Source organism: Onychomys torridus, chromosome 19 (assembly GCF_903995425.1).
Source record: "Onychomys torridus chromosome 19, mOncTor1.1, whole genome shotgun sequence".
NCBI lineage: Eukaryota > Metazoa > Chordata > Mammalia > Rodentia > Cricetidae > Onychomys > Onychomys torridus.
In genome coordinates, this window is record NC_050461.1 from 39,535,209 (window position 1) to 39,549,877 (window position 14,669).

Genomic DNA, 14,669 nt, shown 5'->3' on the forward strand with positions numbered 1-14,669 from the left:
TCTGCCTCCCAAGTGCTGGGATTAAAGGTGTGTACCACCACCACCCAACTTCTGTTATGGTTTACTCTTCCCATTTTCTAGCCACCATTTTTGGCTTTGTTCTAGTGGCTGTCTGTTCTCTGACCCCAGATATGTTTATTTTGGGGAACACACAATATTTCAGGGAACACAATACCCACCACAAAACAGTGAGTTTATAAGGGAAAAACATGGACCTCTTGAAGCAGGTTGTGAAACCTGTAATCACTGGTATTGGAGCAAGCCAACATCACCATCACCTATTCAATGTTAAGTAGTCTGTGGCAGTGCTGTTCAAAATATATAATGTGAACCAAACATGAAGAAACATCCAACAGATCTAATCAATAGACATTTTATAACTATGCTAGCATTTTTTTATGTCAGGGTCAGGAGAAACAGTCTTTATCATATTGAAATTAAATAGCCATGACTACTCAGTATGACTAATGCATGTGTCTCTTAGATTAGCTCTCTGCCTTGGGAGAAGGAACTGCAGAGGACATTACTGGCGCAGTTGACAGAATGTTATGGCTGTGAAGCAGACAGTACTCCTGTGTGTGAATATTTCTGATCTTGATTCTGTTCTGATCTTGATTCTGTTGTATGAGATTGTCTTCCCTCTGAGGAAAATGATTGCAAGATGTGTGGAATAGCTTGACCAGATGTAATGTATCTACCTATATATAATGTAATATATACTGTTGTTAAAACTTTCCCATAAGTTTAATGAAACTATATTATTAAATATTTGAACATACATACCAATGTTATGATAATAGAATAAATTCTAATATGTGAATTTAATTTTAATTAATTTTTGAAGTAAAAATTTTGCTCTCCTCTCTAAAATCTTGTTTTGTGAGATTATAGTTGCTTTGAAAATTATGCATCTATAAAATTCTTGTCTAAACCTGTCAGGAAGTATATGTAATAAGTAATTACAAGTACTTCAGTATATAGTCATTATTATAACAATTTTTATTGCTTGTTTCTTATTATATTTCATTGCTCCAGGCACTATATATACGATCTTTTGTTCGTATGATATATTTTAGGGACCAGAGGTAAATTAAATGTGCTGTAAGCACTAACTAAGAGATTACTAGCCTTCCCCACCCCATCCCACCCCACCACCCACCACCAACCACCCCCATTGCTTTGAAAATTTTCTGAAAGCTATAAATTCTGTCTCAGGAATTTTTTTGCCACTTCTGTTTATAACTTGGGGATCTTACAAATACCCTCAACATTATCCACTGAACCCCAAGTCATTGTATGTTCAGGTTTAACAAAAAAGGTTTATTGCTACATTTCAATAGCTGTAATTGAGAAATGGAAGGTAGGAATAAGAATTTGTGAGTAAGTTGATTTGAGAAAGGCCTTGCTGAGAATCTGGCAACATTTTAGCAAAACCTTAAAGGTGGTGAGGGGAAAAAATCACACAGATAGTCCAGGAGGAGGCAGTTTTGTGTGGAATTCATACTCTTAATCAAGTAACGTAATGGTTCTGAAGCTAATATTAACTACTCATCTAAGACTAGGTAGCAAGGGGAATTCTGTGACTGAATGAAAAATAAGAACAGGGAGAATAATAGATTAAGATGAGGAGGGAGAATTCAAGCATAATGGATAAGAAATGTCTTTATCTAAACAGTTACTATTTTCAGGGCGGTAGACAAGGATTGACTAGGAAAAGCAGACATTAAAATAATCAATATGAAAGATATTGCTTGTTCAGACCTGACTTTGCAGTAGAGTTCATGGCAGCAAGTAGTTGGATTCTGAGTGTGTTTCTGTCACAGCACTGATAGAAGTACATGATAAGAGCATGGCCTTGAGCAGCTGTTGAGAATGGTGTTGCAAGCCATATGTGGTAGTGTACTGTAATCCCAGCACTCAGGAGGCAAAGGCCACAGAGCATCATCAGTCCCAGGCCAACCTAGTTTAAGCCTAACCTGGTTAGTAACTCAAAGCAATAGCAAATAACAAAAAGAGAGCTGCCATTCAGACATGTCAGAATTGACATGAGAAGGAACAGATTTAGTGAAGGGATCAGACAATGGAGCTGAACATTATAGTAGTGGCTTATTGTCGGTTGAAATATAACACTGAAGTCTTAAGAGATCATTATACGTTTATTAATTTAGGACTTTAAGGAATTTGTTTCTTATAATAGGAAAATATTTCCTAATAAAAAGAAGATTCCCTCCAAATCTGATCCTTTTTACTAGGTTTTAAAACATGGCTGCCCCTAAGATACTGCCTCTAAGTAAGAAAACTATATGGAGGATGGGGCAGGAGAAGGCTACCAAGCACACAAGTGAAATGCTTAATTAGATGTGTTAGTTTTGAGGTTTGAAATAGTCTGAAAAGTAGATGTAAATTTGGGACTTTTTCAATGTTGTTGCTTAAAGTCAACATGACCAAGGCAATTTTTATAAAAGAAAGTACTTAAACAGGGGCTTGCTCAATTGCAGAGGGTTAGTCCAGTATGATGGCTGGAAGCAGACAAGCATGGTGCTGGAGCTCAGAGCTTTGCATCATGACCCACAAACAGGCACAAACAGTACAAAATCGACCTGGCCTGGGTTTTTGAAACCTCAAAGCCCACCTCCAGCTATATGCTTCCTCCAACAAGGGCACACTTCCTGATCCTTCCAAGCAGTTCATCAACTAGGAACTAAGCAAAAGTGAGTCTATGGGTGCCATTTTGTTTCAAACCATCACCCTGGAACAGAGAATCAAGGTAAAGTGGGGAAGAAGAGGTATATAAGCACTAATTGGTGGAAGTCCAGGCCCTGTATAACAAGAACAAGCTAGTGTAAAGGATTGATTGCAGTGTCATCAAGGAAAAAAGAAAGTCACCAGACCTGGAGAGCCTGTAAACCAAATACAAATGGAGATTAAAGCAATGGGAATGATACAACAAGGTCTCAGGGTCCAGAAAGTGCAGAATGAGCAGAAAGTGCCATCTAGTATAGGGTGAGTACAGAAGTGTTCAGAAATCTAACGTTGATGAAAGCCGTTAACATTAGTAATGAGGATATTTGTGATGTTGAATCTAGGTAGTTCAAGACAAAAAGTCAGGGAGGAAGAACTAAAGGTCACTGGGGCTCTCCCAAAAGTGAAGTCTTGTGTGTGCCAGAAACTGGTTATATTGGCTTTTCCAAGTCTGCAAGCATGGGGCGAATTTGATTTGTGTTTGTAATTAATCTCCTTTCATTCCTGTGTGCACTTAGTTAGAGAACGCCTGATCCAGTTTTGTGTTTTCCTACCAGTCGAGCAACTCTGAGGGCTAGTCCAGGCAGTGCATTGAGAATTCAGTGGAGAGCTTCATATCCGCTGCTGACTCCACCAGGTGAAATTTGCCATCGTCAGTGATTTTCATCAGTTTAGTTACAAAACAGGAACTTGGGGCCAGGGACAAAAGTAAAAGCTCCTTTAACAATTCCTGTTTCCCAGAAAGGATGTCTTAATCAGCCAAAAGAGGGAATGGATTTTACAAATATTGACATCTTGAAATTTTCCTCTTAAAATACTGTGTCTCATCAAACATTCTTTATTTTCACAACAGCATTCAAATGTCTGTTGACTCAAGTTAAAACTGTCAGAAATTCCTGCTACATATTATTCATGCCAGGATTTTGGAAAAATAGGCACTAAAAACATATTTTTCTTTATTTGCTGTTGGAAATATTTTTTCATATGTTTATTAATATAAATCCTCTTTAACTTAAACTAATATTCTCTTAAAACTTTACATACTTAGTCAAGGTGCTGAGGGTGGTTTAAATTTCTCACAATATGAAACTAGGAGTGAATCTTATACAGTCATAATACTGCTCTTCCACAAAATCTGCAGACAAGGTTAACTTATATAAAGATGCATTTCATTTGTTTATAGAAGTATCCTCTTTTTACTGGATACATCCTAAATGCACATTAAGTAATTGACCTTCTGAAGTCATTTCCCCTTGGTTCATATATTTCCATCTGAATTACAAGTTGTAGCTTACCAAAGTGTGCCTGGTTTTATTACTAAAATATGACCATTGATAGCTAAGTAATAATGAGATTAATCAGCCCTAAGTGAAAAGGATGAAGAAGCAATATCTACTCTGGTTTGACTATGGTCTCTCCAAATATCTAGGTGTTAGATTCTTATTTCCTTGGATCCCCTGCGTGGATGGTAGGACCTTGTAGAAATCTTTGACCATTGACAATGTGCCCACCACGGGTACCCTGGGAACCAGGCCTTTTTCTCTTCTTTCTTGGAAGTAAAGTGTGTGGTTTCTTCTCCAGCAGAAGCTGAGAGCAGAACTTTGGATGGAAGGGCTCACATTTAGAGATGGCAGTTACTGGTGCCCTCACGATGGACTGTATTTGTACTGTCTCCTTCATCCTGTCTCCCTCAGCAGTTAGCGTAGTGTCTGCCTTGAGGAAGTGACAAATAATTACTAACTTCCTGCAAGCCAGGGGGTGGCTATTTGGGAATAAATATTTGAGCTGAGCCTTGAAGAAGAGGAGACATTTGACCACAAGATGGCCATGGTAGGGAAGGGAGAATAGCATGCAGGAAATGGCATGGCTGTGACTAAAGCAGAATCATTAATGGGGAAGGCTTTGAAGGCCAGACCAAAGTGGGGTTTGTTCACCTGTAAAGGAAGTAAAATATAACTTGCTTGCACTTCAAGATGATTGTGGAGGACCAAATAGGAAAGTGTATAAAAGTGCTTTATAACCTGGAGGGTGATAAAAAGTTGTTGGCTACAACTTTAATCTTGTTTTGGATTTCTCTTATCCAACTCACCCATAATCTTCTTACCTATAGCAGATTGAGTTTCCATTCATCCTAACTTCTCTTTGTTTCCACCTTTCTGACTGCATAGACCTTTCTTTCTCTCCAGCCTGGTCTTACCCTTCTCTCCACCTTTTCACATCATGTTTATTTTAAAAGACCAAACCAAAAATACCATTTCTCCTCCCAGGGATCTTTGAGCATCCCTTTTCTTTCTGAGTTTGTGGTGCTTTGAAAGAAAATGGTCCCCAAAGGAAGTGGCACTATTAGAATGTGGCTTGTTGAAGTAGGTGTGGCTTTGATGGAGGAAGTATCTCACTGTGGGAACAGGCTCTGAGGTCTCTTTTGCTCAAGCTTCCCTCAGTGTGACTGTCAGTCGATTTCCTGTCTCCTGCAAGATGTAGCACTTCAGCTCTAATACCGTGTCTGCCTGCATGCTGCCATGCTCCCCGACATGATGGTAGTGGACTGAACCTCTGAAACTGTAAGCGAGCCACCCCAATTAAGTTGCCATGGTCATGGTGTATCTTACAGCAATAGAAACCCTAACTAAGACGGAAGTATTTAAACACTTACCACAAGAGACAAGTTTAATGTTCCCTACTTGTTGTAGCTAATGGAATATGTTTCCTGTGTTTGTAGCTGGATGATTAGCTCCAAGGGGCAAATAGAACACACAGCTTACTATATATCTCTTACTTGCTAATTTAAAGTCTTAATAGCAAGTGTTTATTAAACTACAAAAATATCCATAGTAACTACATATATTTAAAATAAGTAATAACTTCAATTTTATAACTGGAGGATAGGATAATGAACATTCTAAAATAATGTCATTTGTAGATATGGGCCTCAGGTGTACATGTATACCAGAAATTCTTGAGTTAGATAATTTAGTGTTTGTATACCATGAGTCCCAGTTTGTATGGGATTTTGAAAACATAAAACTAATGGAAACTCAGTGTTTTGACATTTTTGTTTTGTTTTGTCTTGTTTTTATTAAAGGCAGTAAAAGAGAAGGGAAAAAACGAGAGCAACCCATATGCTAATGATGTTTCTGTAGGTCAGAAACTACTAGTCTGGTGTGGTGCCTCGTGCAAGAGAATTGCCACAATCTCAGACCAGCCTGGATTACACAGCACTCACAAGCCGAGACCAGGGAGCCGAGGCCTTAGAATGATACCCTGTTTCAAAAGCCCTCCACTCCCAAAAAAGTTCAGCAAACTTTGGAAATTTCAAATTGTCCTGTATAACCGTATAATCAATTCATTTGAAATTCCTAACCTGAATAATGCATACATAGACAAGCAATTCTGCTACATTATTGGAGGAAGTGATCATTTCCGTTAGCACACTTTCATCAGATAGGAGATGTTTTTAAGCAGCTACTGTGTACTAGAACAAAACCAGAACATGTACAGAAGGCAGACATTAGACTGCCTTTGGTGATGTCAGTGTGTTTATTAGATGAGAAAATGTTTTATAAATATAAGCATATAATTATAAATTATGGCGATTGTTAAAAAATAAATTACTTAGTTTTAGATTGGGTAGGTCAGGAAAACCTTTGTGAGGAATTAATATTTGATGCACCTCATAAGGAATGAGTAGGGAGTAAATATACCTGGTGAGAAAAAGTAGAAACAGCCAGGGATAGCAGCATGTGTGGGCCTGGGCCTGTTTAGAGACAGAAACTGTCCAGAAAGCTGCATGACAGAGTGAAGAGGATAGGAAGACTGAGGAGCTTAGACAGTTAGGAGCCAAGTAGGAAAGACTTTTATAGCCCATGCATATAAGTGCATGGGGAAGCCACTGAAAAGATTGATGTGAATGGGTTTATGTTTTAGAAGATTGATCTGAGCACTCGATGAGGAAAATACAGAGGAAGGCAGGCTAAAAATATAGAGACATATTAGGAGGTTAGGGGAAGCTTAGAAATGTGGAGGTAAAGAACATTATGTTTTTCAAAAGCAAAATCAGGTGAATTAGATGGAAGTGGCCAGAGATAAGATAGGGGTGCTAAAAACGACTCCCACAGATGCCTGTCTTCAATGAATGAAGTTAACTGAGAGAAGAAGATTCTGGAGAGAATCAAGAAAGCAATTTAAAGCAGATTAATTTTAGTTGTATATGTGACTTCATAGTGGAAATAACCACATTTTCAGATATTTGTCAAAAGCAAACTTAGACTAGTTACATACATTTAAGATGAATAAAGACAACAGAAGCCATATAAATCAGTATGTCGATATACAAATAAGTTGAATGACTGCTGTCCTGATGCTTGTAGGAATTGTGTAAGTAGTATAGAGAAGAAAGATGGGCTGCTATGAGTTAACACATTGTACCTGATAATAAATGCTAAAGATGTGTGAAGCTGGGGATGCAGGGAGAGGGCAGTGGAAGAGCAGGGGAGAGATGTGGTGTTAATGGATCTGCATGTGTGCATCATTTGAATGAACTGCCACCCAGCTCAGATACACAGCCGAATAAAGGTAATCCCAGTGGTCCAAAGCCTCCATGTTTAAAGACATTAGAAATAATGGGTTTCTGTAACTTTGCTGATACCGTGGAAAACAAAAGCAATGTTTAAAGTCCTATATGAGTCACACTGACTGCTCCACTGGTTTTCAGGCTCTGCTAGAATAGGAGCCTTCAGACTATTTGGAGGATAGATAGGGGCTTAGGTAGCAAAAAAAAAAAAAAAAAATGGAGGAAGGAGAAAAATAGTCACAAAATGGGACTGACTCTTTCACAAACAGAAATGGCCCAGGGTTTAATATGCTGCTGTCGTGTTTGACAAGGGAAAGCTAGTAATGTCCACTGGGCTTGCCCAAGAGAAATAGGTTATTGGTGACGTTAGCAAGAGAAGCTCCTCTTCGGTGAGGTACAGACCCATGCCATTGAAGAGGTGGGTACATTCAAGTTGTCTGACTTAGTGTGTGACCCAAGTGAACTGAAAGGAAATAAAACAAGCACACGTGCCAGTGACCTAAACAGTAAAACCAGGGAGACCTAAGAGTGGGCAGTTGTTCTGAAAACTTGTTAAAGAAATGGAACAAAGGGCAGTCAAATCTGAATGGGGGGACAGGAAGGAGGCCTTGCGGCTGACCTAGGAAAGTTCAGGCTCCTTAGTAAGAGACGTTTGCAGTTCCTCTTTAGACGACAGAATAAAACCTTCCCTCCCCGCTTGAGAACTCAGGTGGTCAGATCAAGCACTTAGGTAGCAGCATATGACAACTTAGAAGTGAAAATTAACCACATATCACTTTGATTATCTTAGTTTTATTTTCATGGATTTATATGTATCTTTACAGAAACAAGTTATCTATTGTTTCTGTCTTGTACATTTTAGCTTAAAATTCCATTTAACCTATTTCTCTAGGAACCCAAGAGATAGAAATTTTGCTGGCAAGACACACAAACACTTCCCTTGCAGCCTTTTTTTGTTTTTTTTGTGATGTGATGCCATAGTGTTCTAGTGAAAAGACCTCGTGGAGTCTTCCGGGCCCTGACCACTGGAAGAATCAGCAGTAGAATGTAGAGATGGTCAGACTCTCAGCACTGCACCCCACAAATAGAGACTGCATCTCAGGAATGTGACTTAGCCCATGTTAGTACTTCTCGTTTGTATTTGATCATGCTCTGATGGTGCTACAAATATATTCCCTTTTAGAATGTGAAACACAGAAAGTATGCAAGGTGGAAGGCAACATATATCCATAACTGCTTAAAGAATGGGGAGACTCCTCAAGCAGGCCCTGTTGGAATAGACGAAGATAACGGTATGTATTTATGAGTCCTAAGTAGAAATGTTTCCGTAGAATCTTGAATGTCCAGATTTCAAAGTTTTCAGATAGTACTGGTGACTATTTCGTCTACCAGGAACTTAGGGACATTTAAGATTAAAGCTTTGCATGTGTTGTCCATTTCAGCCAAGTGTATTCACTGTCTCCTCTATCTGCCCAGACTTCATCTCTGCATAGGAAAGACAGTTCACTTTCAGTGTGACCTAGAAGTGTTCCCAAACCCCAGTGAATATTGTATTAGTGCTGATGTTTTTGTATATTATTTTTAGTTGTTCTTTATTGGCCAAGGACAGGGTAATACTTTACATGGCTCCAAAAATTTCAGATCATACAAAAGTGGGAAGTGAATTTTTAATTTCCATGTACTCATCTTCCTAGATCCTACCGAAACTCAGATAGTAAATACTTTAGAGAGATTATTTTTTATAGAAGGAAAGAAGGGTACTCATATAGTCTCTTTTCCACACAATTTATAATACAGTGTTTTGCCCTTGACTTACAAAAGAAAATCTTTGTACAGTAGAATTTTAACATTATTACATAGTAAGTGGGTTTATACAATTAATAATGAAAAAAATATGAAAATCTTGTTATTTCTATCTGACTTGTAGTTAATATGGAAGGAAAAAGAAAGGGAAAAATGTTTCTCCCTTTTTTAAAAAACAGTTACTAGAAATGTAGTCAATATACCATTTTTGCTGAACTGAGAATAATCCAGGTGATCCTTTCATTTTTTGAGATGATTTGGGGGCATCTTGGAGGTGATTATGTACAGCAGGAGTCATTAAGCTTTCTTAAAGGATCAGGAAGTATATATAAGGATATAAGTATATGTAAGTATATAAGGATATGAACCACATATCCTTAGTGCAGATGTTCAGTTCTGCTATTACTATGCAGAAGTGACTGTGGGCAGTGGGCAGACAGGTATACATGATTATGTTCAGTATTCTGTTTGTCAGAGTTGGCCAACTACAGCCTAACTCGTTTTCTTACTGTATTGAATAAAGTGACGAGACTGTTCAACTTTGAAATAACTTTACATTGCAAATAAACCTCACTTGACCATGATGTATTATTTTTTCTTACACAGATGAATTTTTGTGTTGATGATATTCATAACCCAAATTGTTCTAGAATTTTTTGGGGTGAGGATTAAATTGTTATGCTCACAGGGCAGTTCACAAACACCTGTATCTCCTTCAGGGGCCCCAGCTCCTCCAGCCTTTGTGGGTATCTGCACTCACTTGGACATATCTGACAAAATACACAAACAAATGTTATACTTCATAAATAAAATTTGAAAATTTCTGGTCCATTTCTGTTCCTTGTTTTAAATAGCTTGAAAATTATCTGCTCTTTTAATACTTCGTAGAAATGTTCTATGTATAGGCCCATGCCTATAATTCTAGCCCACTAGAAGGCTGAGGCAGAAGGATTTCTCTGAGCAGACAGACAGCCAGGTTTATGTAACCAGACATTACCTGAAGAAAGTTAGAAGAACAAATGGAGGGAGGAGGAGGAGTCAGCTGTTATGAAACACTCTTTGGCACAATTCTTAATCTGTATCCACCCACTAAATGAATTTACACAATGAGGCAAGTACTTCTCTCCACCCATTTTGGTAACCTCTAGGTGTGAATATGGTCTTCCCATTAGCTCTGAGTTAGTTTGATATAGAGATAAGCATACCTATACAAGGTTGCATGCATCCAATGTCAAATGTGACAATGATGCTGAGTATCTGACTCGGGGACCATTGTGGGAAAGGGGGTGGAAATATTGTATGAGCCAGAATACTAGGAAGTGTTCTGTGAAACAGTCTCTCCTAGAAATGGCTCTGTAAAGAAGACCAGAACATGGCAGTATCAGGGAACATGTTAATAAGGAAAAAGGAAAACTTTAACTACAGAAACAGACTCAGCAGGTTGCATTTGTGTGTGTGTGTGTGTGTGTGTGTGTGTGTGTGTATATGTATGTATGTATGTATATATCCGTGCACACGTGTGCGTACATCTGTGCATGCATGCACGCACGTGAGTGTGAGACTAATCAAACAGACGTTATCAGCTTGAGGATCCGGAGGTGTGTGGAAAGGACTCAAGTGAGGCTAGCTGAGAGGGGCTGGAGGTAAGAAGGAGGAAGTGATATAATTCTACTTCAGTTAAAAACATTAAAAAAAAAAATAAGAGTTAACAGGTGCCACATAAGTACTAGGAAGGATGCTGGAATCATTAATTAGTGGGACAAACCAAACCAAAAGATAACCATGTACTTACTAAAAGCTAGAGCTCTGATTTACTGAATGACCTGTTAGTGCTATCAAAGATGCTGATCAGCTGTAACTTATAGATGGTTTATGGGAAAAGGAAAGCAAAGGTATGAAATTGCCCATACACTTAACATGAAGCCTAGTAGTCTAATTATTTCCCCTAGAGCAGGTGTTCTCAACCTGTGAGTCAAATGACTCTCTCATAGGGTTGTGTGAGAAATATCAGAAAAATAACAGATATTTACATTACAGTAGCAAAATTACAGTTATGAAGTAGCAGCAAAATAATTTTATGGTTGAGGGGTTACCACAACATGAGGAACTGTATTAAATGGTCATAGCATTAGGAGGGTTGAGACCTGCCGCCCAAAAGAAAGACAAAGGTATGTTCACACAAAGGACTGTATGTGAATGTAAGAACTTTATAATTACCTAGAAATGACTCAAATAATACTAGTTTTTGAACACATTATCTATGGAATGTCCTTGCAGTTGAAGACCACTGCTTTTTTAACTTTCATTAGCTGTTTTCTTTGACAGTTTCATACATGTATATAAAGATCTGATGCTCATAATGTCTCCTGATGCTTTGTCATTGCCCATACTCTCTAAACACCTCCAGATCCCTTTGCTTTCATTCTCTCTACATATCCCTTCCCACATTGGTCTGTTTTTGTTTGTTTTGTGACTGGCTAATTTAAACAAGGGCCATCTGTGTAACCATGGATTTGGAACTAAACATCAGGACCCAGTCAGCTCATCAGTGAGAATGCATCTTCTCCCCAGAATCTGTCAGTAGTCCATCGTTCAGAAGAATGATGGGAGCCCCTTCTCACCCATGATTAACTCTTGACAGGCCGAGTCATCTACAGGCCCATTATTGGTAGCTCTGGTACTGTGAGATTGTGATCGAATTATCTATGTCATTCTCTAAATTTAGCATTTCCCAGACCTTATCCCTATTTTCCTGATGTTACAGTCTTTTCTTCTGCTTTTCATGATGTTCCCTGAGTTTTTAGGGGGTGATATAAATGTCCTATTTGGGGCCAACCACTCAGCTAGCACCTTGAGTAACAATGAGTCTCATATTCACCACCATTCGTTGTAAAGAGAACCATCTTTGAGGAAAATCAGGAGCTCAGCAGGCTTGAAAGCAGAAACCGTGGAAGAACACTGCTTGCTGGGTTACTTCGAAACGTATACTTTGCTTGCTTTTTTATCTAGCCCAGAGCCCCTTGCTCAGGGAATACTGCTGCCCACAGTGGGCTGGACTCTCCTACATAAAATAATAATTAAGGCAATCCTTGGTAGACATGCACATAGGCCAATCGGATCTGAGCAAACCTTCAATTGAGACCCCCAAGTGACTCTAGGCTATATCAAGTTGACAATAAAGGCTAACTAAGACACATATAAATATAGATATTTAGAAGGAGGCCTTGTACCATGACAATTAAGTTAATCAATAGTAGTAAGTTCTCCCCAGGGCATGAAATTGAGTTTCTGGTTGGCTTTTCATTACCAGGCCTGCTGGGGAGCTGACCTTATATCCATGTAGAGATCTGGTGGTTACTCCCATAATAGTCATGCCATTATTGTACCACTGAGTACATCCTGCCTTTATGTTTTTGTTTATGATATTGTAGTTTATAGGACTTAGAGCCAACTAAGACCATTGGTACTAACAGCCTGTTTTTCAGCTTTCAAGACATACTATAAAGGTTATTCTGTTAGAAAGAAATATCCACTTCAGTTCTAGCTTGATTTATCTGTATCTTAGAGTCAACATGTATGTCTTTAGTAATGGAGTCTTCTCCTCAGGGTCTGGTAGCAAGATTGTGTATTGATGTGGTAGTCTCTAGGGCTTCCTTGACAAACAGTTCATTGGGGGTATCCCACACCTGACCCTGGTATTTATTTTGAATAGCCCATTATCTTTAGGAGCAGCATTATCTCACCTGGCAAGGTATCTCTCTTTTGGAGGTTCTCCCTCTTTCCGCAACCTTGACTCTCCTGCCCCTTCCCTTCTGTTTACAAAGTACTAGATGTCCGTACGCTTTTTACATGCCCTTCCACTAGTTTAGCCCTTTCTCCCCCACTCAGCTTCCCCACCCTTGCCTAAATATTCTCCCCAGTGCTCCTGTCTGTTTTCAGATTACCTGTTTTCTGTTACCCTCCCCTCCCTTAAAGCAGCCCTCACCCCAGGTGTACTTTTCTACTTTCCTGACTTCCAGGAAACACAAGTGATACACACAGACCTAAGGATTTGAAGCTAGGATCTACATAGGAAAATGAACATTCAACATTTGTCTTTCTGGGGCTGAGTTACTTCACTCCATGTAATCTTTTTCAGTTTCATCTATATACCTATAAATGTAATAATTATGCTTTTCTTTACAACTAAATGTGATTTTATTGTGCCTATGTACCACGTTATCACTAGCTACCCATCTATTGATGGACATCTAGGTTAATTCTGCTTCCTAGTTACTGTGAACAGAATGGCAGTAAATGGATAAGCAAGTACCTCAGGAGTAGAACATAAAAGTCATTTGGGTATATGCCTAGAACTAGAGTTGTTGGCTCATGTGATAATTCTATTTTTAGCTTTTTGAAGAACCTTCACATTGATTTTTATGGTGATTTCACCAGTGTGCACTCTAACCAATAGTGAATAAAGGTTCCTTCCCCTCCCCATTTCCTCACTAGTATTTATTATTATTTGTTTTTTTTATATATTGGCTTCTTTCATATTATATATTTTGATCTTATTCTGTCCTCTTCCCCAACTCCTCTCAGATCTTCACGACTCCCTACCCATCCAATTTCTTGTTCTTTCTCTCTTTAAAAAAGAAACAAAAGACCAAAATGACAAAACATACCAAAACAAAATGAAAAACAGCGCGCGCACACACACACACACACACACACACACACACACTCACACTGTTTTGTATTGGCTAACAACTCTTGTGTTGCTCATTAGAGAAAATTATTTTCCTTTCAAGCAGGAATCAGTTGCAGATAGCTTCTTGGATAGGAGTGGAATTTTGTACCCACTTCCCCTTCTGGCCTGGGGTTTGTCTGGCCTGAACTGCACAGGTCTTGTGTGCTGTCACAGTTTCTGTGAGTTCAGATGGTCATCAGTTCTGTTGTTTCTGGAAAATGCTATTCTCTTGGAGTCAGTCTTTCCGCCTCCTCTTCTGGATAGATTCTTGAGCCTTGAGGGGAAGACTTTGATGAAGACATCCCATTTAGGGCCGAGTGCTCTAAAGTCTCTCACTCTCTGTACATTGTCCAGTTCTTAGTCTCTTACTTACCATCTACTGCAAGACAATGGTTTTGGATAAAACTTGAATGATGAACTTATCTCTGAGGATAGCATGTTATTGCCGTATTCCTTGTGCAAACCAGAAGTAGATTTTCTGCTAGGGCAAGCTAGTCTCAGGTTCTTGGCCATCTTAGCAGTGTCAGGAGTTGGTTCTGTATCATGGAGTAGGCCTTAGATTAAAAAACCTGGTTGGTTATTTCCATAACATTGTACCACTGCTGCACCAGTGTGTTTTGTAGGCAGGTCACTATTGTAGGTCACAGCTTAAAGATAATGATGATGATTTTTCTTCTCTGGTAGCATGTACAGTACTTTGCAGCACCATGTATGCTAAACAGTACAGTGAAGCTTAGTTGGGCACCAGGTAATTTTCTCCATGTTTGATAACATAAGTGATGTCTTCAGCAATAGAAATAACATTGGTAATACGTTAATATT

At 38.8% G+C, this 14,669-nt stretch overlaps 1 protein-coding gene across 1 annotated transcript in view; it reads left to right on the plus strand.

Moving 5' to 3' along the window:
- The window catches only part of Vta1 (vesicle trafficking 1), a 59,010-nt gene that overhangs the window by 25,578 nt on the left and 18,763 nt on the right, over positions 1–14,669 (plus strand). Inside the window, exon 5 of the mRNA XM_036169083.1 lies at positions 8,496–8,604. Coding sequence (XP_036024976.1) covers positions 8,496–8,604 — 109 coding nt within the window. The remainder of the gene's footprint in view (positions 1–8,495; positions 8,605–14,669) is intronic.